The following is a 23,888-nucleotide window of genomic DNA, read 5'->3' on the forward strand; positions in this document are numbered from 1 at the left end:
GCCGTGCGCCTCCGCCCCTCCCTCCCGCCCTCGCGGCACCGCACAGACGTCTCGGGCGCCCGGGCCAAGCGGGCGGAGCGCGAGGGCATGCGCTCCATGAGGGCTCTGCAGAGCGCGCTGAGCCGGGCGCGCGGGCACGGCCGGCGGGACGGCTGGGGTCACCCGAGCCGGAGCCCGCTCCTCGGCGGGGGCGTCCGGTGCCACCTCAGTGAGGCCGCGGCGCGGGGCCGAGAGACGCCGCGCAGCCACCAGCCGCCGCACCCGGATCAGTAAGGCTCGCGGGACGGGGGCAGGGGCCCGGCTCGCTCCCACTCCCGCGGTGGTTCTCGCTCGCTCCCGGGGAGCCCCCTTCCCCTGGCAGCTCTCTCCCCTCCCCGCTCTCCGCGCTCACTGGCCTGCGATGCCTTTTCCTTTAGATTTGGGGCTTTGGGTCCGCCGCGCTCGGGCGGTAACGTGCCCACCGCCCGGGAGGGCGTTTGGGCAGGTCGGTCTTCGAGATGGTGCCTGTCCAAGGTGCGTACTGAAACCCGCAACGCGGAGGGCGCCGAGTGTTGTTTTGGTGCACGTGTCTGAATGCGGGGCCGTGTGCACACACCCGCCCACCCCTCACCCTTCTGCGCCTCCCCGGAGGCTCGCGTGTGTGGTAGGGGATGCGAGGGGGACGGAACAGCTTCCGACCCCGGGTCCAAGTGCACTTGGGTCCGGTCCGTTTCTGCGCGTCCTTGGCGCGGGGAATGAGGGATGAGCGCGCTATTATTGGTGCGCAGGTGCGTGCGGATCTGTTGGGTGTGTTCGCGTAGCAGGGCTCCCTAATCTGTAAAATAAGGATGGTTTCCCAAATGGTCTTCGAGTGAGGAGAATATTTATAATTCATGTTAGGATTTGAGTCATAAGACGCGGATTTCCCAAACCAGACGTCAGACCTGGTCATTGGTACCCGTCAGGCTTCGTGATTACGAAAGGTTTTGTTCTTCTGGGCACATCTTCCGTCCTGCAGACTGAGTCTCTCATTCCCTCACTAACCAGGAATACTTAGTGGCTGTGCCTTCTTTTCTCCAAGATGCATAGGGCTGGAGCAGAAAATTTTATCCTTCCCAGATGTCCAGCTAGACCCTGTCCAAGTAGCTCCTGCTTTTTAAATTTTTATTTGTTATAGCAGTCACAGGAAATGGGCCATCTTTCCTGTCATTGACACCTACTTGATGACATTTAGAAACACATATACACCATAATTAAAGTAGCCAGACTGACAAAGCACTACCTCACCACCGCTGGAGTCCTTGTCCTGAGAGGTAAAACACCAATAAGTATTATTTATTATCAGAGTATGCAGTATTTTTCCATTAACCTCTTGTGGAACACTGAAAGCCACTCATCTCCAGCCCACTTCCTCCCGTGTAATTACCACAGGAGAATGGAAGTGGGACCTTGAAGTGGAACAAGGGAGAAGACTCTGACAATAAAGATGGTACATGAGATATACAGGCAGCATAATATGCAAAATCTGGAGTTTAGAGGAAGCTTAAAGTTGGTAACATTTGACCTGGACCTTGAAAGACAAGTAGGACTATGCTAGATGAAGAGAAAAATCATTTTATGGAAAGGTAAAGCATAGCAGAAGCCAGGAAGCCTCCCTCACCATTCCACCTTCTGGGGTGAAGAGCTAGAGGTATCATCCCTGGCTTCCTCCACACACCCTTTCTATAGGTATCAGTGATGGAATGTCTTTAGGAGACTAGTTTCTTGTTTATAGCTGCTTGTGCTCCTAGGGTCTTGCACAGGTCCACCTTGGGCAGAGGGGTTGACAGCCTTGAAGGGGGAGGCTCTGGGAGTGTGTGATGTTGTGAGCTGGAAGGAGATCAGCAAAGAGGAAATGCCTTGTAATTCAAGTTGCTTGTTTAAAAAAAAATTTCTGATTTTAAGCAGAAAACCAAGATGAATATACAGTATTACCCATTAATATTGTGATATATTCACATATAGATATACATAATTTAATAAATATAATATTCAGGGCTGGGAGTATGGCCTAGTGGTAGAGTGCTTGCCTGGCATACAGGAAGCCCTGGGTTTGATTCCTCAGCGCCACGCATATAGAAAATGCCAGAAGGGGCACTGTGGCTCAAGTGGTAGAGTGCTAGCCTTGAGCAAAGAGAAGCCAGGGACAGTGCTCAGGCCCTGAGTTCAAGCCCCAGGACTTGCAAAAAAGAGATAATATTCATATTTTCCATAACCTTTTTTTTCCTCTTTTTTTTTTCTTTTTGGTCAGTTGTGGGGCTTGAACTCAGGGCCTGGCTCTTCAGTTCAAGGCTATATCACTCAACCATCTTGAGCCACAGTTCCACTTCCAGTTTTTGAGTAGTTAACTGGAGCTAAAAATCTCACGGCGACTTTTCTGCCTGGACTATCATTGAACCATGATCCTTGGCTTTCAGTTTCCTGAATAGCTAGGATTACAGGTGTGAGTCACTGGCACCTGGCTTCTTTTCCCTTTATTAACAGCTTTTACTGTCATTGACTATATGTGTATAACATCAATTTTAATACCTGTCATTTTAGCCAGACACTGGTGGTTCGTGCCAGCTACTCAGGTGGCTGAGATGTGAGGATCCCAGTTTGAAGCTAGCCTAGGAGGGAAAGTCCATGAGACTCTTATCTCTAGCCACCAGAAAACTGGAAGTGGTACTGTGGCTCAAAATGGTAAAGACAGCACTCAGGCACTGAGTTCAACCACAAAATAAAAATAAAATAAAGAAAGCTGTCATGTTGCCATTTAAAAAGATTCTATATTATGATGTCTCAGTCTATGTAACAACTCTTCAGTTTGGATACTACATACTTTTTTTTTTTTTTGGCAGTCCTGGGGCTTGAACTCAGGGCCTGAGCACTGTCCCTGGCTTCTTTTTGCTCAAGGCTAGCACTCTACAACTTGAGCCACAGCACCACTTCCAGCTTTTTCTGTTTATGTGGTACTAAAGAATGGAACTCAGGGTTCATGCATGCTAGGCAAGCACTCTACTGCTAAGCCACATTCCCAGCCCACTACATACTTTTGTGTACTTGTTCACAATTGTTTCTTAAAACAAATTATTTTTTTCTTTTTGTCTGCCATGAGGCTTGAACTCAGAGCCTGAGCTCTGTCCCTGAGTTCTTTTGCTCAAAGCTAGTGCTCTACCTTTGATTCACAGCTCCACTTCTGATGTCCTGATAGTTAATTGGAGATAGGAGTCTCATGGCTTTTCCTGCCTGGCTGGCTTTAAACCCAGATCCTTAGATCTTAGCCTCCTGAGTAGCTAGTATTACAGGCGTGAGCCACCAGCACCCAACCTTAAAATGAATTTCTAAGATATTTTGCTCTCTAGAGACAAGTCATATCATTGATATTGTACAGCCTTCTAGCAAAATGCATGTTGATGGTCTTTTACCTGTTTTGTACAAATTGTATATACATTTATACACATTGTTCCGTACCTTGCTTTTTTACTTTTAACATTATATTGGTGTTTGATCTCTGTAAGTGAAAGGTATACAGTTTTTTAAGGGTTTTTGAGACATTCAAAAGTGATATGGCATTTTTTCTTGCTTTCTCTCGACAGAGACCTGTCTTCTAAGTTCTTCCCAGTTCTTCTCTGGGATTAGTCCTCAGGTAGCTTTTTCCCTTCTCTTCACTATTGACAATAGTGTCATTGTGATCATTGGAGTTCCATAGAAAAACTGTTCCTCTTCTGGTGTTCTTCTTGGCTACACACACACGGGCCTAGACTGTGACAAGCTTTTTGAGAGTCTTTATTTATTTGAGGTACTAGTGTTTATACTAACGGCCTCATGCTTGCTAGGCAGGTACTCTACCACTTGAGCCATAACCCCAGTCCCAGGTGTCTTTATTTTTAGTGTAAGATTCCAATAGACAGGGCTGGGGATATGGCCTAGTGGCAAGAGTGCCTGCCTCGTATATATGAGGCCCTGGGTTCGATTCCCCAGCACCACATATACAGAAAACGGCCAGAAGTGGCGCTGTGGTTTAAGTGGCAGAGTGCTAGCTTTGAGCAAAAAGAAGCCAGGGACAGTGCTCATGCCCTGAGTCCAAGCCCCAGGACTGCCCCCCCCCCAAAAAAAGATTCCAATACACAATATAACCAAATGGTTTAGAATTTAAAATATACAAACTAGACTTTGTGAAAAGTATCTCAGCCTAGTGGCTGGGAATATGGCCTAGTGGCAAGAGTGCTTGCCTCATATACATGAAGCCCTGGGTTCGATTCCTCAGCACCACATATATAGGAAACGGCCAGAAGTGGCACTGTGGCTCAAGTGGCAGAGTGCTAGCCTTGAGCAAACAAACAAACAAAAAAACCAGGGACAGTGCTCAGGGCCTGAGTTCAAGGCCTAGGACTGCCAAGAAAAAGAAAAAAAGAAAAGTATCTCAACCTAATACCTTTTTTTATTTTTTGTCAAATAGTCTACTTCACCTATTTCTTTTTTTTTTCTATTTTCTTCGTTTTTTGTTTTGTTTTGTTTTGTTTTTGCCAGTCTGGGGCCTGAACTCAGGGCCTGGGCACTGTCCCTGAACTTCATTTGTTCAAGGCTAGCATTCTTCCACTTGGGTCACAGTGTCATTTCCAGCTTTTTCTGGTTATGTGTTACTGAGGAATCAAACCCAGGGCTTCATGCATGCTAGGCAAGCACTCTACCACTAAGCCACATTGCCAGCCCTACCTCTTATTTCTTATATGCCATTCTAGAATTCTTTTGTACCTAATAAGCAAGCACATATGTATTCCCCCTTTGTATGTGTACATATGCACATACTGGGGCTTGAACTCAGAGCCTGGATTCTGTCCCTTAGCCTTTTCACTCAAGGCTGGTGATCTACCACTTGAGCCACAGTGCCACTTGTGTCTTTTTTTCTTTTTGTAGTTTAGTGGAGATAGAGTTTTACAGACTTTGCTGCCTGGGCTAGCTTGAAACCGTGATCTTCAGATTTTAGACTCCCAAGCAGCTATGACTACATTCATGAGCCACTGGTGCCTGGCTCTAACTTCATTGTTAATTCTGTATAATGTCCTATTATATACATGTATGAGGAATTGCCTAACTCGTTCCGTAATAATGCACATTTAGGTTATTGCCAGTGTTAGTATTTCTAACAATGCAATGAACGACTGTGAATATGTTACTCCATAGATGTGTGAGGACACCTGCAGGATAAATTCCTGGAAGACAGATTGTTGGGTCAAAGGACTTTGAGGGCTCTTAATCTCAGTTCTTGCTCATATTTGGAAATGATCTGATAAAATAATTCCTTACTATATTAATAGGAGAACTCTTGAAGACCATGAAGACATTTGATGGTTTAGAAATGTTAGATGCCATAAACCAGTGGAAGAGACATTTGGGGATAATGGGCCCTTCCTAGCAATGTAACTTGGTAATTATTATTGAAGAGCCACTATGTGCTGTGAAGACAAAGATGTATAAGACATAAAGACCTTGCAGTGGAACAAAGGAGAGTACTCTGACATTAAAGATGGTACATGAGATATACAAGCAGCATAAGCAAAATCTGGAGTTTAGGGGAAGGTTAAAGTTGGTAACATTTGACCTGGACCTTGAAAGATAAATAGGACTGTGCTAGATGAAGAGAAAAGTCATTCCATGAAAAGGTAAACCATAGCAAAGGCCCAGAAGCCTCGTAGTTGCCTGGCCCATTTGAGATACCATCTCTTTACCTGTCATTACTGTGGAAGAATAGTGGGCTATAAGAAAGAATGTCATACCAAGAATTAGGAATTAGCTAGGTAAAGTGGTGTACTCCTGTAATGCTAGCAATTGGGAGGTTGAGACAAGATGATTTACAGTTTGAGGACAACTTGGGCTATACAGTGAGACCCTGCCTCAAAGAAATAGAGAATTTACACTAGGTTGGGAATGTGCCTTAGTGATAGAGTGCCTGCTTAGCATGCATAAAGCCCTGGGTTTGATTCCTCAGTACCACATAAACAGAAAAAGCCACAAGTGGTGCTATGGCTCAAGTGGTAAAGTACTAGCCTTGAGCAAAAGGATGCCCAAGGATAGTGCCCAAGCCCTCAGTTCAAGCCCCAGGACTGACCAAAATAAATAAAGATAGAAAGAAAGAAAAAAGAATTTAGGCACTAGAGAGCTATGATAGGAAACACATAGGAAGAAGGAGTAGGGGTAAGAAGGTATGATGTTTCAGGCTTGGACATGTTTAAGTTTCAATGCCTCTGGAACAAGTAGACATGTCTAGAAGGCAGCTAGAAATAAAGGTCTGAAAGTCAGGAGTAAAAGAAGGCTAGAGAGTAAGATTTATAGCTTCTCAGAATCTATCAGGAATAGATCCATCTCTCAGGGAGGAGACATGGAACAGCATTCACCTAATTATAAGTTCATGTTCAAGGAGAAGGAGCAGGGAGTTCTCAGGCTCCTGTCCTCCTCCTATTTCTGCCCCCAAACAGTGATTCATCAGAGAGTGGCATGCTATCCCGCCTAGGTGATTTGCTCTTCTACACGATTGCCGAGGGACAGGAACGAATCCCTATCCACAAGTTCACTACCGTAAGTTACTCTCTACCTCTTCAGAGCTCTATTTGTTTAGAATCCCTGGAAGTGGGGAAAGGAGGGTGCAGGTGCAGGTAAGTTAGTTGGTAGGTTGCTATTTGAGGATGAAGAAGACAGATGGATAGTAGTACCAGGTATATAGGCTGAAGAGACAATCCAACTCCTACCCAAAGGCCAAGAAATGAAACATTGACAATGCTTAATTAAAAAAAAAAACTCACCAGGAACTGGTGGTGGTTCATGCCTGTAATCCTGGCTACTCAGGAGGCTGAGTTCTAAATATTGTAGTTTGAAGTCAGCCCTAGTGGGAATCTGTGAGACTCTTAAATCTCCAATAAACTACTAAAAAACAGCTTGGAAGTAGAGCTGTGGCTCAAGTAGTAAAAGGCTAGCCTTGAGTAAAAGAAGCTCAGGGACAGTGCCCAGGCCCTAAATAGAAGCCCCAGGACCAATAAAATGTGTGTGTGTGTGTGTGTGTGCATGTACACACACACACACACACACACACACACTCTTAGGAAACTCTGATTAGCCTTCAAAGCTAGTCCAGTCTCTCTTCTTAAATCTCCAAATCCATTTGTTCCAATTGTAGTCGGGCTTGAGTTAATTAAGCGCACTGGGAGAGATTATTAGGATTAGATTATTATCCTTTGAGCTGACTTTACCAGGTCTTTTCTTTCTCCTAAAGGCATTGAAGGCCACTGGACTGCAGACATCAGATCCCCGGCTCCGGGACTGCATGAGCCAGATGCACCGCATGGTCCAGGAATCCAGCAGTGGTGGCCTCTTAGACCGAGATCTCTTCCAAAAGTGAGGGCCCCAAAGACCAAGGGCACTGGCTGTCTGAACTGTTCTGTGGACAGGGACAAATCTGGAGAATTTTGTAGTTCAGCCCACTTTGTTTTATTGGTGATGATATAAGTACTACATGAATACTCATAGAGTTCTAATCATTTATAAGCACATGCTCTCCTTTCCCTCTCTAACCAGTCTTAGCCCCACTTTCCCAGAAGTAACCACTGTTAACAGATTAGTGAGCATCTTCTAGATAATGTCCTGTGTATTCACTAGATATTTAAATATTTATAACATGTAAATATAATTTAGGACTTCTAAAATATATAGAGAAAACATTTATTCTGTTATTTGCTTTTTTCTCATATCCCATGTCATTGCAACACCTCATTTCAGAGGTGAAGAAATGAACACCTAGAAAGATAAAGTGACTTGGCAAATGTCACACAGCTATTGGTCCCAAACCAGATAACTACTTATAATCTTCTTTGTTCTCACATTCCATGGCTCCAGAGTGAGCCCCAGCTGCACCTCTCCAGCCCCCTAATGCACTCGTGTCTGGAATCCAGGTGTGTGAGCAGCAACATTGTGCTCCTGACCCAGGCCTTCCGAAAGAAGTTTGTCATTCCTGATTTTGAGGAGTTCACGGGCCATGTGGATCGCATCTTTGAGGATGCCAAAGAGCTCACTGGAGGCAAAGTGAGGGCCAGGGGGATAAGGGAGGAATAGGGGCTCTGGGCCAGACACAACTTGCTTCTCAGAGATTTTCTGGGGCTAGGAATTCTCCAGGATGAGAGGAAAAGCAAAAACTCTAAAAACGGGACATCATGTATTTCTATCCACGTGACTCTTAGAGCAGGGAAATCCTTGGTTCTAAAAAGTCAACTGAGGGCTGGAAATGTGGTTTAGTGGTACAGTACTTGGCTAGCATGCATGAAACTCTGGGTTCTATTCCTCAGTACCACATAAACAGAAAAAGCCAGAAGTGGCACTGTGGCTCAAGTGGCAGAGTGCCAGCTTTGAGCAAAAGAAGCTCAGGGACAGTGCCCAAGCTCTGAGTTCAAGCCCCACAACTAGCAAAAAAAAACCCAAAAAGGTCATCTGAAGCTTTCTAAGAGACTTAAGAGTAACTGACAAAGGACCCAAAAGGGAAGCGGATTCCAGAATTTTTTTTTGGTGCTTGTTCTGGGGCTTGAACTCAAGGCCTGGGCACTGTCTCTGTACTTTGCTGCTCAAAGCTTGAGCCACAGACTCCATTTCTGTCTTTTTTTGATAGTTGCAGATAAGAGTCTTACAGACTTTCCTGCCTGGGCTGGCTTTGAATCACAATCCTTAGATCTCAGCTTCCTAAGCAGCTAGGATTAGGCATGAGCCATCAGTGCCCAGCCTCCAGAATTCTTTTTGTTTTAACCTTCCATGGACTTTATTACCAGCTCTACAGGCTTGGGACTACAGAAAGATGGAGTCCCCTAGAATTTGGAAGTCTTCAGTGTTTCTGGGAGCAGTAATTAGGAGGGAACCATTCTCCATGCTGGATAATCTTATCCTTTATTAAAAGATTCTCCTGGGCCTGGGAATGTGGCTTAAGAGTAGATTGCTTGCCTAGCATGCCTTAAGCTCTGGGTTGGATTCCTCAGTACCACATAAATAGCAAAAGCTGGAAGTGGCACTGTGGCTCAAGTAGTAGAGTGCTAGCCTTGAGCAAAAAAAAAAAAAGCTCAGGGACAGTGCCCAGGCCCTGAGTTCAAGCCCCAGGACCATCAGACAAATAAATAAATAAATAAATAAATAAGAGATTCTCTTGGCCCTGAACACCCTGTTCTTCTCCACATCTATCTCCTCTTTATCTACTCTTGCTTAGGTGGCAGCCTACATTCCTCAGCTGGCCAAGTCAAACCCAGACCTGTGGGGTGTCTCCCTGTGCACTGTAGATGGTCAGCGGTGAGATGTCGGGTGAGAGGAAGGGGAGGGAGGGCTCAGGTGCTGAATAAAATAGAACCCCTTTCATGGCACTGTCTGTCTGCAGGCACTCCGTGGGCCACACAAAGATCCCCTTCTGCCTGCAGTCCTGTGTGAAACCCCTCACGTATGCCATCTCCATAAGTACACTAGGCACTGACTATGTACACAAATTTGTGGGCAAGGAGCCCAGTGGCCTGCGCTACAACAAGCTCTCCCTCAATGAGGAAGGTAAGCCACCTCAGCCTCAGACCATACTCATACCCCCCAGAGCCTTCCTTTTCCTGTTCCTTTCCCTTTTCTTCCATCTAAGTACTAATAGGCCTGACCCTGCTTAGCTTCTGAGATCAGAGATTGGCCATGGCCAAGGTATACTCTGCCTTTTCTGATTAGCCCTGTCCCTCCATTCTCTTCAGCAAAGAGATCTTTTTTTGTTTAGCCTACAGAATGAATAGGCTGGGCTGGGAATGTGGCCTAGTGGTAGAGTGCTTGCCTAGCATGCATGAAGCCCTGGGTTCGATTCCTCAGCACCACCACATAGACAGAAAAAACTGGAAGTAACACTGTGGGTCAAGTAGTAGAGTGCTAGTCTTGAATATAAGGAAGCCAGGGACGGTGCCCAGGCCCTGAGTTCAAGCCCCAGGACTGGCAAAAAAAAAAAAAAGGAAAAAAAAAGAATGAGCAGGCTTTCTTCAGTGGCTAATGAGATTCTGGTTGATTTGTATTTCCTCAGGAATCCCCCATAACCCCATGGTCAATGCTGGTGCCATTGTCGTCAGCTCTCTGATCAAGGTCAGTGCCACCCCTATCTTCTGATAGATACTATTCTCTAAGCCTTCTTGCTCAGCTCTGGGGAGCCCAGTGGTATGGATTTTTTCCTTAAGGGTTACCAGGAGGCATGTAAGAGCACAGTACAGACCCAGGTGTTATACTGAGGATGTTTGTAAGAGGAAGTGTATCACCCCTCTCTTCCCATACTGTTTCCTACTCCCACCTGAGTCTAGAGCCTAGGGCTTCCTGGACCTTACAGAAGTGCGCAGCAGGTCCTGACCCCTGCCTAATACCAAGGGCCAAATGCCAGAGAGAAAGGGGGAGGACAGCACTATTAGGCACTGATTGGCCACTCCTAGGTGAGAGACACTTGGAGAGAAAGGTGAATGGTCGGGCCAGGGCAGTTATTCACGTCACCTGGAACTGTGAGTTGGCATGAGCAAGGGTGTCAGGCAGGCCCATCAGCTGTAGATCTCCCAGGGCTTGAGCAAGAACATGAGAGCTGTGTGGGCAGCGACGCTCTAGAGCCAATCACATTCCCTCTTGAGGAAGGTGGTGTTAGAAGCCCTTCCCCCTGGTGACTCAGGTGTTAGACTTTCCACTCTCTTCGCCCCCAGGTGTTGACTCTATAGCTGACATGTGCAGTAAGCAGAATCTGTGGTAGGAGACCAAGCCAAGTCTAACATACACAAATACACACACTTCCCTAAGCACTATCTACAGCTTGGCCTCTTGGACCTACCTTATCTCATTCCTATCTACGTCAGCTGTATTGAACTCAGCTAAAACCTTTAGCTTCAGAGCTAGAGATATAGCTCAACAGTAGAGCACTTGCCTAGTGTGTAAGTTCAATTCCAGCAGTTAAAGATAAACAAAAACCCTTAGCTTCTCAGGTGGCTGAAATCTAGGTTTGAAGCCAAGCCAGGGGCAGACAAATTCCAGATACTCTTCAATTAAACAGCAAAAAGTGGGCTGGGAATGTGGCCTAGTGGCAAGAGTGCTCGCCTCGTATACATGAAGCCCTGGGTTTGATTCCCTAGCACCACATATATAGAAAACGGCCAGAAGTGGCGCTGTGGCTCAAGTGGCAGAGTGCTAGCCTTGAGTAAAAAGAAGCCAGGGACAGTGCTCAGGCCCTGAGTTCAAGGCCCAGGACTGGCAAAAAACAAAACTAAACAGCAAAAAGCTAGAGTTGGAGATGTAGCTCAAGAGGTGCACCAGCTATAAGTGAAAAGGTTAAGCAAGAGCTCTAGAAAGCTGAGCAAGAATGCAAGATCTAAAAGCTCAAGGGACAGCGCCCAGGCTCTGAGTTCAAGACCCATGACCAATAAGAACAAGAAAAACAAATGTAAAGTCTGGAGTTCAAGCCCTAGTATACACACATACACATACATACACACACACACATACACATACACAATTGGCTTCATTACAGTTAGAAATATACTTGAATGCTACAATATATGCAACAGCCACATCCCATTTCTGTGTGTGTGTGTGTGTGTGTGTGTGTGTGTGTGTGTGTGTTTTGTTTTGTTTTGCCAGTCCTGGGGCTTGAACTCAGGGCCTGGGTACTGTCCCTGAACTTCTTTTGCTCAAGGCTAGCACTCTGCCACTTGAGCCACAGTGCCACTTCTGGCTTTTCCTGTTTATGTGGTACTGAGGAATCAAACCGAGGGCTTCAACCATGCTAGGAAAGCACTCTACCACTGAGCCACATTCCCAGCCCCCTCACATCCCATTTCTTACTCCATCTAGTTTTGGAAATAGTATGGGAGTCAGGGCTTGGCTAGAATAAGGCTGTATCAATAAAAGGGCATGAGGACCAGGGATACAAATGAGACTTAGGGACAGGACTATATGAGAAATATGATAAGTGGGAGTCAGGGTGAGGGTTCAGATAGAGGATGAAGTAAAGGTGAACCAGGCACTGGTGGCTCACACTTGTAATCCACACTTACACTTAGAAGACTGAGACCTGAGGATTGCAATTGAAGCCAGGCTAGGCAAGAAAGTCAGTGAGTCTCTTATCTCCAATTAACCACTAGAAAACCAGAAATGGAGCTGTGGCTCAAAGTGGTAGAGTGCTATCCTTGAGCAGAAAAGGTCTAGGCCCTGAGTTCAAGCCCCACGACCAACCGAAAAAAGATGATGCGACTCGAGGGGTCAGGCTTATGAATGAATGTAGTTGTTTTAGTCAGGGCCTCCTTATTTAGCCCAGGCTGGCCTCAGACTCTTGATCCTCCTGCCTCAGCTTCCTAAGTGCTAGGATAATAGGTGTGTACCACCATGCTCAACTGGGTGAGGTTATCTAAGTCCTCATTTCTTGATATTTTCTTTTTCTCCTCTTCTTTTTTTTTTGCCAGTCCTGGGGCTTGGACTCAGGACCTGAGCACTATCCGTGGCTTCTTTTTGCTTAAGGCTAGCACTCTGCCACTTGAGCCACAGGACCACATCCAACTTTTTCTGTTTATGTAGTGCTGAGGAATAGAAACCAGGGCCTCATGCTTGCTAGACAAGCATTCTACCACTAAGCCACATTCCCAGCTCTGATATTTTCTTTTTTGTGTTACTAGGATTGAACTAAGAGCCTTGCACTTCCAAAGGCAGGTGCTCTACCACCTCATCCATTCCCCCTGCCCTCACTTTTAGGCTTTACTTTTTGGCTTTGTGGTACTGGGATTTTGCACTGGGGCTTTGCATTTTGACAGGCAGGTGGTCTACTACTTGAGCCACACACATCTACTACTTGAGCTTGAATTTTTTGCCCAGGGCAGGTTTTGGACTGATTCTTCTACCTACACATACCATATACCTGAGACCAGAGACATGCACACTACACCTAACTTTTTGGTTTAGATAACGTTTCCCTTACATTTTTCCCCCCAGACTGGCCTTGAAACATGATCCTCCCATTCTCTGCCTCTAGAGTATCTGGGATTATAGGAGTGCACCACTGTACCTGGCATGAGGATTTTTTTTTGGTTGTTTTTTTTTTTGTGGGGGGGAGGGTTGTAGGTTGTGGGTCTTTAACTCAGGGCATGGGCACTGTCCATGAACTCTTTTTGCACAAGACTAGTGCTCTACCAGTTTGAGCCATAGCTCCACTTCTAGTTTTTTTGTCTGGGATGACTTTGAACCATGATCCTCAGATCTCAGCTTCCTGAATAGCTAGGATTACAGGTGTGAGCTACCAGTACGTGGCTCATGGTTTGATCTTTTGTGTGTGTACTGGTCCTGGGGCTTGAACTCAGGGTATTGTCCCTGAGCTCTGGTGTTCAAGGCTAGTGCACTACCACTAGAGCCACAGCTTCACTTTCCAACATTTTGGTGGTTAATTGTAGATAAGAGTCTCGACTTTGCTGTCCCAGCTGGCTTTGGACCACAATCCTCAGATCTCAGCTTCCTGAGTAGCTAGGGCTACAGGCATGAGCCACAGACACAGAGCTTCATGGATTTTTTTTTTTTTTTTTTTTTGCCAGTCCCAGGGCTTGGACTCAGGCCTGAGCACCGTTTCTGGCTTCCTTTTACTTAAGGCTAGCACTCTTATCATTTGAGCCACAGCACCACTTCTGGCTTTTTCTTTCTATATGGTGCTAAGGAATTGAACCCAGGGCTTCATGCATGCTAGGCAAGCACTCTACTGCTAAGCCACATTCCCAGCCCCTATGGTTTGATGTTAAGATTACAATGTGTTACACACTATGTATTAAGGTATGTTTTGGGTTTTTTTTGTTTTTGTTTTTAGCACCAGGCATGGTAGTGCACACCTGTAGTCCTAGCTACCCATGAATGAGGTGGAATGATCACTTGAGTGCACAAGCTGCAGTCAATCCTGGGCAACATTAGCGAGACCTGCCTCCAAGAAAACAAAAAGAAAAGCCACTGTAAAACATTAACACAGAGGCTGGAAATACGGCTTAGTGGTAGAGTGCTTGCCTAGCATACATGAAGTCCTGGGTTCAATTCATCAGTACCACATGAACAGGAAAAGCTGGAAGTGGCACTGTGGCTCAAGTGGTAGAGTGCCAGCCTTGAGCACAGAGAACCTCAAAGACAGAGCCCAGGCCCTGAGTTCAAGCCCGAGGACTGGCAAAAAAAAAAAAAAAAAAAAAAAAGAATTAAAAAAGTTAACACAGTAGCAAGGCTGGTGTAACACTTCAAGTCAACTAGGTCCTTCTGATCCCTGCCTCTGGCCTCCTTGTAGGACTGAAATACTGACATCTCTCTCTTTCTCTGCAGATGGACTGTAACAAAGCAGAGAAGTTTGATTTTGTAAGTTGCTACTTAGCTCCTGGCTGCCTTTCTCCATGGCATGCTGTCCTCCCCAGCTGCCCTAAGTGCCTGGCTTTAAGCTCAGCATCAGGTGCACCAGCTTACACTCGAATCCCTATGTCTCAGTAGTGGGAAACTGCTGGCTTCAGGGAGGAAAGCCTGTAATACCCCTGCCCTCTTAAGCAAAGCTGAAATGTGCTCCAAAGGGATCTGGTTCATGAGGGCTAGTCAGCCTGGGATGTATTTATTAGGGATCCTTAGTCAAGTGGCGCTTGCCTTGCCTCTCTTCTCTTCCAGGTGTTGCAATATCTGAACAAAATGGCTGGGAATGAATTCATGGGGTTCAGCAATGCCACGTAAGGCCCTATGCAGAAGACTAGCTGAACACACTAGTGTTGTGTGTAGATGGGGTGGGGTGAGAGATATTCCAGGGGATCCTTGGCCTCCTAGCTTCCTCTGAGCCCCTTCTTTGGCATTTGTTTCCATTGTGAAATAATTGGTTCCATTTTTAATCATTACGAAGTGAGAGAGGCATGTCGTGTTTGTGCTGAAGTCTTTGTCAAGACTCACCAGGTTTCCTAGCTAAATGGCTAGTACCTTTGGTGGTCTTTGTTTAGTACACATTTTACAAAGCTATGAGAGTGTTTGCTTAGACTCACACATTTCCTCTAATACTGTGAGAAATTAGAAAGGGCTCATTCATTGTAGCACATATGATGCAGTTCTGTCTCTCAGGCAGGTAATTTTTCCTTCTCCCTAAACCTCTCAAGTTTCAAGTACTAAATTGGGTGTTTGCTTCAGATTCCAGTCAGAGAAGGAAACCGGGGACCGAAATTATGCCATCGGCTACTATCTCAAGGAAAAGAAGGTAACTGGGAGAGGCCAGTAGACAAGGTCCCTGGGAATTCTGCTGGTGATTGAAGGCAGTTGGGATTGGGGTGTCAGTTGAGACCCTAGCAGTGTCAATGTGTGGCTTGAACAGAATGCTCTCCCCTCTTCTTCCCTGCAGTGCTTTCCCAAGGGGGTGGACATGATGGCTGCCCTCGATCTCTACTTCCAGGTAAGCAAAACACTCTCAGGGCTGAGGAAACAGGACTGCCCTCTGACTCAACACCACAGACACTCTTCTCTGGTGGTTCTGTCCGAAACACCAAAGGAACTTGGGAGATGCAGATGCCCCAGAACATGGCTCTACACAATGACGATACTGTGCTCCTGTCCACTCTGCCCAATCACCTGTCCCTTGTTTCTATAGCTGTGCTCCGTGGAGGTCACTTGTGAATCAGGCAGTGTCATGGCAGCCACCCTGGCCAATGGAGGGATCTGCCCGATCACAGGCGAGAGCGTGCTGAGCGCTGAAGCTGTGCGCAACACCCTCAGCCTCATGCATTCCTGTGGCATGTATGACTTCTCTGGCCAGTTTGCCTTCCACGTGAGTGTTTCTGGCCTTGTCATTCATCTGGCATGCATCCAGGGTCAGGAAAGGAAGACACTGGTCCCTGTAGTAGAAGCTTGTTCCTGCTTCCCATTCATAAGCCTGCAGCCAGGCAAGAATGTATCACAGACATACCACATCCTTCAAATATGTAGGCACATGAGTTGCTCCTGTGCATGCCTTCACAAGGCTGACTCTCCTCTGCATCTCAGTTTACATGTCACCTCTAAGGAGAGGCTTATTTTTAGCTTCTCTGGCACTGGCAATGGAAGCCAGGCCTCACCATGTTGGACCACTGAGCTATATCTGCAGCCCTAACACACTTTTCTGGCTTCCCTTTTTCAAACAAAACTGCCTCTCCCTCTCACAGCACTCTACTTCTCAGAGTTGATCGGAATTATTTTTATCTATAGCCTATCTTTTACCCCATGTAAGTTACATAAAAGGCTTTGCACTAGTCTCAGCAAAACATCCAGCAAGCACACTGTCAGTAATATTTCAGTAAACATTTCCTAACTATCCACGGACTGAGGGAGGATGGCATTGAGAAAAGAAACTAATTGATAAGCCCAATGGTAAGGTGGGTTGAGGCCTTGTCTATACACTCACTTCAGATAGCCTGCCTTGTTTGTTTCCCTACATTTGAGGAACTCACAGCTCATCCTCCGCATCAAATCTATTCTCTAGGTGGGCCTGCCTGCTAAATCAGCTGTGTCAGGAGCCATCCTGCTGGTGGTACCCAATGTCATGGGAATGATGTGTCTATCACCACCATTGGACAAGCTAGGGAATAGCCAAAGGGGCATCAACTTCTGCCAGGTGAGTGGCTCTATGTATCCTACTTAATATTTATCAAAGAAGCAATCAGTTAATGGGAGCCACTTTATTTTAAACAAAGCAATTTTGAGTTCCTACCCAGTGCAACTGGACAAGCTATTATTACATCTTTGACTTACAATTCTAGAAGTTGGTGTCTCTTTTTAATTTCCACAACTATGACAACCTGAGGCACTGTGCTCGGAAGTTAGACCCACGGCACGAAGGTGGAGAAGTTCGGGTAAGGAAAACCCTAGATGGCTTGGCAGGATTTCTCAGAACAGAATAATCTGTTACATTTCACCATTACCCTGGGCTAAGCATCCATGGAGAAGGGTTACAAGGCAAAGCTGGGCCTGGGTAAATTCAAAGCCACAGTTAATCTCAGTTGTATGTGTTCCAGAACAAGACTGTGGTGAACCTGTTATTTGCTGCCTACAGTGGAGATGTCTCAGCTCTTCGGAGGTAATTCTACTGTATACCAAATACACACAATAAACTGGTCAGAGATCTTATTAGGAGGCAACATAGCAAGACAGTTAAAAGTACGCCAACTTTAGGGTTTGCCAGAATGGACACAGATTGGATTTCTATGAGATAGAAAGCAAAATGCCAGCCATGTAAGTGCTTAAGTGGCAGTCACTGTTTATTGAGTGCTGAGAGCATGGTCCTAAGAGGCAAGGATCCCATCTCAAGTGGATTACCAACACCAACAAATAGACACTATAGCCAGGAGCTAGTGATACTTCTGGAAGCATCATGTTCCCATGCTGAAAGTGGAACAAAGTCTTACCAGTTACCGCACACATTATATAGAGCCACAGATATTGGCATTAACCATTTTACTTTTCCTGAAACCCATCCAATCTAACCCAACTACAGAAAGGACACAGATAATTCTAGACTGATCCGGATAACTCTAGCTGCTTTCCACTACCCTCAGGTTTGCTTTGTCAGCAATGGATATGGAACAGAAAGACTATGACTCCCGCACAGCCCTGCATATTGCTGCTGCTGAAGGTATCTAAAGGGTGGAAGAGGGGAGGCAGCTTGTGAGACCCTTCTTTTCTACAGGAAGTGCCCCTATTATATGTATACCCAGACTATTACTGAGCATTGGCAGCAAAATACCAAGGCCTTTTCTCTCCCCCTCTTGGTATAGACTAGTTGCCAAGGGTCTATACCAGAGTTCAGAACCTGTACCCTCTTTCTTTTTTCTTTGCCAGTCCTGGGACTTGAACTCAGGGCCTGAACACTATCCCCAAGCTTCTTTTGCTCAAAGCTAGCACTCTACCACTTGAGCCACAGTGCCACTTTGGCTTTTTCTGTTTATGGAGTACTGAGGAATCCAACCCAGGGCTTCATGCATGCTAGGCAAGCACTCTACCACTAAACCACATTCACAGCCCCTCCTCTCATTGTCTTCTACCCATATTCCTAGGACACATTGAAGTTGTTAAATTCCTGATCGAGGCTTGCAAAGTAAATCCTTTTGCCAAGGACCGGTGAGTAGGATTAGGCTAAAAGTGAGGACGATGGTACCACCTCATCACCACCACCTCTCAGCCACCAGCCACTGTACACTTGCGTCTAACTCTGGCATTCCTGTCTTCTTTGCCTGGCCATGTTCACTGTTCTCTCAGGTGGGGCAACATTCCTCTGGATGATGCTGTGCAATTCAATCACCTGGAGGTTGTCAAACTGCTTCAAGATTATCAGGATTCCTACACACTCTCTGAAACGCAGGCTGAGGAAGCAGCTGAGACCCTGTCCAAAGAGAACTTAGAGAGCATGGTGTGAGCACAGGTCATGGACAGACCCCATTCAAGGAAAAGCATGAGCCGGCCACATACCTAACCACGCAACCACCAAAAATTCTAAGAAGAGATGCTTCAGTGGGAACCAAGGTCATTTGACTCTGTGAGAGTCAAAACACCCCATCCCTCTATGAACAGACCTGAGAATGGACATCTGCCGAACAGCTACCCACAGAAACACAAGTATGGCCTAATGGCTTGGCCCACTAAAAAACCATACCAGGTCCCCTCTTTCTCTCCCTGAAAAGAACCATCATGTGAGACTTCACAGGAGGTACACTAGCTACCATGCACATGTGTATATCAGAGGAAAAGAAAGAGGAACCAGTGTACCTAGATTTAGTAGTCTGAAAGTCTGACCCCAAAGCCAGGACATGCTGCTGCTACTGCTAACAGCAATTTTATAGACAGAGGAAGTATTTTGTGCTCAAATAAACTTTAATTACACAATTATTTTTGTGAAACCTAGTCTTTCTTTTTCCCTTAGGGGTTTCTAATTTCATCACCATCATAGAAGGTAAAAATAAGGTAGAACCACGGGGTCTGACAAAGCCCAAACAATTCATATATCATATATATATTCATTTGTTCCATTAGGTTTTCCTCACCCCCTAATACTGCTTTAGGTTAAGTATATCCTGTTGCCAAGGAGAAATGGGGGTTTGGGTCTACATAGGCCAAAAACTGGGTTATGCAAAACTCCAGTCTCCTTTTCTCAGAAGTTTAAATTATGGCAGATATGAAGATGAAACTTCTTTTTTTTTTTTTTTTTGGCCAGTCCTGGGCCTTGAACTCAGGGCCTGAGCACTGTCCCTGGCTTCCTTTTGCTCAAGGCTAGCACTCTGCCACTTGAGCCACAGTGCCACTTCTGGCCGCTTTCTGTATATGTGGTGCTGGGGAATCGAACCCAGGGCCTCATGTATACGAGGCAAGCACTCTTGCCACTAGGCCATATCCCCAGCCCCGAAACTTCTTAAGAATAAAGCTTCTGGCACTAAGCCTTTAGCTATCCCCCTAGAGTCTCTTCCCCTTTGGTAAAAGCTGTAACTGGCATAATGACAAACTGGCTGGGTGGTACATGGATGAAAGTAGCTGGACTTGGTTAGGATAGCTGCAGCTGTGTGGGGCTGTGAGGGTCTGTGGCACTGAGGTACTAGGGAAAGGATACCTTCTCACTGACCCACTGAGTGAATAAAGTACCCAAAGAGCCAGAGCCTAGACTTTGTAGGTGCTGTGGAGAAAGGGCCAAGTCACTGACTGTACCACTCCTGCAGCCAGAGGTAGAAACAACTCTGGAGAAATCTGGTGAACCTCCAAAACACACAAGTTAACATGTGGGTAAGGGAAGGAGGTATCATGGTCACAATTGAAAGGCAAGATTCCAGGAATGAACGGCCTGAGGGACCAAAGGAACCAAGACAGGGAAAATATACCCACTGTAATTACAAAACTGGCAGTAATTTGAGGGGAAAGCTTGGCTGTACACCTAGTTTTCACAGGACCGAATAGAGGACCTGATACTGAATTGTGGGAGCTACTGATTGCTTGGGGCAAAGTAAAACAGCTTCAGACATTTTCAACAGAAGGCTGGCCAAAAAGCATGATAAGGGACGTCAGTAACGGAGATGCTAGAGCCCCTCTGGCACCTCAAGTCCTGAGTGAGTCAGCAGCTCTCCATCCCAAAGGGCAAAAGCAGGCACCACTGGACCCCGAAAATCCGTCTGTAGCGTGTGTATCACAGAGGCCTGGCTCACATCCACCAGGCTCAGCTTCTTGGCCTCATACTCCAGCAGCAGCCCCACCTTCTCTGGCTGCCCAATTCCCTCAATTGGGGCTTTCTCATTGGCCAACATGGTGTGCCACTTGCGCTGGGCATAGGAGAACACCCAGGAACGGTCATCAACACCGATGCAGCTATCACGGGACATGTCCACATCTGCCACTCCTATACGGAACTGCTGGGAGCGTTTCACTGTCACCTCCCAGTAGTGTCTGCCATCAGTGACTGCTGTGTCTGCCAGCACCACTGCCCACTCCCGGAAGCGCTCCACATTCAGGGCCACCTGGGTGGGCTCCAATCCCACTAAGCCATATTTGACACCTGTGTCCCCTTTGAAGAGTGCCAGGCTGCTGTGGGCGGTTTTTTCTTCCAGTTTAAAACTGACACCTGCGGGCAGAGGAAAAAAAAAAGAAGCTTAAGGCTGGTGCTCTTCAGATTCTGATCTGAAGCAGGCAATGGGGAGATCACGAGGGAGCAGGGGAAGAGTCAGAATGCCAAAATGGCAACACTGATACGGCAACGTAAGGAGCCAACAACTCAGACTCAGCAAGCCGCAGCCTCTGCAGAAATCAGAGGATGCGCGAAGAATCTTAAGAGTGGGGCCGGCGGGGGAGGGGACGTGGTTCGAAGGGACTGACGTCCTCTGCGCCAGCTCGGGGAGTAAGAGGCGGAAAGTGCTTCCGAGGTAAAAGAGAACAAAAGGAGATAACGACCCTACCTCTCCGGGCTTCCCCGGCAGCAAACCCCCATCGTTTGGCTCCCCAGCGGCACAAGCGCGCAAAGGGCAGCGCCATCTTACGACACGGATGCTCGGGGCACGCCCCCGTACGGGAACCACGTGCTGCGTCAGGCGTCCGCGCAGCGTGATGACGCAGAGAGCCAGGGCCCGAGGCCATCTTCGTGGTTTTCTGCTGCTTCTCCTGCTCTACGTGCAATGTTTCTGTTCTTTTGTTTACTTCCGGTGTGTGAGTGGAGAAGTACTGCTCGTATTTCAACTAAATAAGACTCTTAGAAAATAACCCGATGCTTACAAGTATTTTTTAAGCCAGAATATAAAATTTACGTAGATGTAATCTCCATGTTTAATTTACTGCACCGAGTAAGCTTAGCCACTTACGTATTCGTGTGTGTGCGCGCGCGCGCGTGTTTGTGTATTGGGGGAGGGAGGGCGCGCATGTGCGTGTGCTGGTCCTGGAGCTAGAACTCAGGGCCTAGGCACTCAGGGTCCGGGCCTGAGCCCTGGGCCTGTGGGCTGCTATTTAAGGGTTTGGGGTTTGGGGGGTGTTTTTTTGGTTTTGGTTTTTGGTGCCGGTCCTGGAGCTTGAACTCAGGGCCAGGTTCCCTGAGCTTTTGCTCAAGACTCGCATTCTACCACTTGAGCCACAGCGCCACTTCTGGCTTTTTTCTGTTTTATGTGGTACTAGGAATCAAACGCAGGCTTCATGCATGCTAGGCAAGCTCTACACTGAGCCACATTCCCAGCCACTTAAGCATTTTTAAAGTTATTCTCTCCAGAAATGGAGGGAGCTTTTCTTTTCCACCACCACACACTACGGTTTCTCAGTAATTATATTTGGAGATTTTCAGTTCAGCCTTGGAGACAATTCAGAGCTCCTTTGGACAAATTATGTATTGCATAGATTTCTTTACAGATTCCTTTCTTTAGAATCTACACACGAACGCCAAATAGTATAATTTTAGTCTATTTGCCCTACACTAAAAACTTATCTGTCCTAAAAAGTATAGATAAGCCAATTGATCTTCCAGTTGAAAGAACTGTTTTGCTTCAAAGATGAACCTTTATCAAAATAACTACTCAGTATGGAATATTAAGTATTTACCCTCGGTTGTATTGTGGCAAGCATTTACATCTTCCTCTTTTATAAGTAGATAGGTACTCAACTGCTTGAGCCACGTTCCTAGTCACTCATTGTTTTTGAATGAATAGATGACCAAGTAGAAAAGGGAATTTAATGTGTATATCTTAAGAGTGCAGTAGCCTACTCTTTCCACCAGGGTTCAGTCTGGTCAAGCTTTATCAGCCAGCTAAATGTGAGAAACAAGTTTTGTTGCCTTTATGAGGAAAATGCTAGGTGAAATTGCTCCAGCAAAGTGCTAATCTATCAACATTCTGCATTTTCATAGTAAGGAACAAGATGACATGAGGGCTAAAACAATACACACTACTTGTCATTTGACACCTCCGTTATTTTATTCCCTACTCAGAATAAATTTGCCTGTATTTGACACCTCCGTTATTTTATTCCCTACTCAGAATAAATGTGCCTGTCATCTCTGATATCAATAAAGGTTATGTACAAAGGAGTAACAGTTATATATGTCAGATAAAGAGTATATTTCTTTTTGAACAATGTTATTACCACTTCCCTTGCTCTTTCCCAGTTTTCCCTTCCTATACCCCACACACAAATTGTATGCATAATTCACTTTTTAATTTTATTGTAAGGGTGCTGTACAGAGGGGTCACGGTTACATAAGTGAAGTAGTGAGTACATTTCTTGTTGAACATTGTTACCCCCCTCGTTTTCTTCCACTTTCCTTCTTTCTCCCCAGCCATATAGTTCTCTTTCAACATAGTAACTAGAGACTACCACTACTGCATTTGTTCACTCTCTATCCTCCCATTTCTATGCCCCTTCTTGCCCCCCAGACAGATTTTAAAAAAGAAAGAAAACAAAAAATGAAGAAGAAAAACTTTGTTCCCATTTCATGGAGTTTATTTTGATAAATATTTTATATGTTCAAAGGCACATAGGCATTGTGCCTTTGTGTTCCTCTCCTAAGAATATACTTCTTTACAACACTTTACTTTTTTTTGGCCAATCCTGGGGCAACTCAGAGCCTGAGTTTATTTTGCTCAAGGCTAGCACTCTACCACATGAGCCAAAGCACCACTTCCAGCTTTTTCTGTATATGTGGTACTGAGGAATTGACCTCAGTACTTCCTGCATGCTAGGCAAGCACTCTTCCACTAGGCCACATTCCCAGGCCCTATGATATTTTACTTTTATAGACCAGCCATTCATCTAATAAATTGACCTCTATGATTCACATAGTTTACATGACTCATTATTAAGTAAAAATTTTTTAACATTTCCATGGACTGATAGAATTTTAGAAGTGATAGGTTTTTGCTTGACAGACAAAAGGGAAAAAGACACTTGAGGTAGAGGGAACAGCTTAGGCTAAAGCATTGGGTTATGAAACAGAGTGAGTGCTTGAGAGAGTACAAGGAACACATGTGTTCAGAGTTGTGTTTTGGGGGCATAGGAGAGGCCATGTATGCTAGGATAAGAGTTTCAACTTCAGGCATCCAGAAGCTATTGAAGGGAACACAGAAATGATAAACTGCAGGTCCTCATAGAAAGGTAGAGTTGGTAGCAGCATGGGGCATGAATTAGAGAGGTCAGAGACAAACGGTTTGTGGACACAGAGTTCTCAGGGGAGTATGATTTGATCTTAGCTATCTAACTTGGTAGAATTAGAGAAGAGCTGGTGGCTGATTAAATGGGGAAGGATTCATAGGTTTCTGACTTAGGGGAAGCATGTTGGGATGGGAAAAGATAATTAGTTAAGTTTAGATTGGCTGAATTTGAGATATCTATGGAAAACCACATGAAAATATTGATGAAGTCATCCA

The 23,888-nt window shown here is 45.8% G+C and overlaps 2 protein-coding genes and 1 long non-coding RNA gene across 4 annotated transcripts in view; 1 reads left to right on the forward strand and 2 right to left on the reverse strand.

The window, feature by feature from the left end:
* On the forward strand, window positions 1-18,888 carry Gls2 (glutaminase 2). 2 transcript variants are annotated; one of them, XM_048361572.1, is made up of 18 exons: window positions 1-269; window positions 6,477-6,576; window positions 7,268-7,389; window positions 7,944-8,073; window positions 9,236-9,315; window positions 9,401-9,564; window positions 10,067-10,125; window positions 14,347-14,379; window positions 14,677-14,735; window positions 15,181-15,247; window positions 15,389-15,439; window positions 15,635-15,811; window positions 16,502-16,633; window positions 16,779-16,871; window positions 17,034-17,095; window positions 17,574-17,650; window positions 18,072-18,135; window positions 18,274-18,888. In XM_048361572.1, the coding sequence occupies exons 1-18, from the start codon at window positions 88-90 to the stop codon at window positions 18,428-18,430; spliced, it is 1,809 nt and encodes a 602-aa protein (XP_048217529.1). In that variant the 5' UTR covers window positions 1-87; the 3' UTR covers window positions 18,431-18,888. The 2 variants fall into 2 exon arrangements, with proteins under 2 accessions (XP_048217529.1, XP_048217540.1); XM_048361583.1 differs by lacking the exon at window positions 1-269 and adding an exon at window positions 352-513.
* LOC125362717 overlaps window positions 16,946-23,888 on the reverse strand; it is an 18,942-nt gene continuing 11,999 nt past the window's right edge. Inside the window, exon 3 of the long non-coding RNA XR_007213075.1 lies at window positions 16,946-17,836. This is a non-coding gene — a long non-coding RNA (uncharacterized LOC125362717). The remainder of the gene's footprint in view (window positions 17,837-23,888) is intronic.
* Spryd4 (SPRY domain containing 4) lies at window positions 19,873-21,054 on the reverse strand. Its single transcript, XM_048361608.1, has 2 exons — window positions 20,946-21,054; window positions 19,873-20,614 (listed from the first exon to the last, which is right to left on the reverse strand). Exons 1-2 carry the CDS (start codon window positions 21,019-21,021, stop codon window positions 20,076-20,078), a joined length of 615 nt encoding a protein of 204 aa, XP_048217565.1. The 5' UTR covers window positions 21,022-21,054; the 3' UTR covers window positions 19,873-20,075.

The sequence above is a fragment of the Perognathus longimembris genome, chromosome 1, assembly GCF_023159225.1.
Source record: "Perognathus longimembris pacificus isolate PPM17 chromosome 1, ASM2315922v1, whole genome shotgun sequence".
NCBI classification, from domain to species: domain Eukaryota; kingdom Metazoa; phylum Chordata; class Mammalia; order Rodentia; family Heteromyidae; genus Perognathus; species Perognathus longimembris.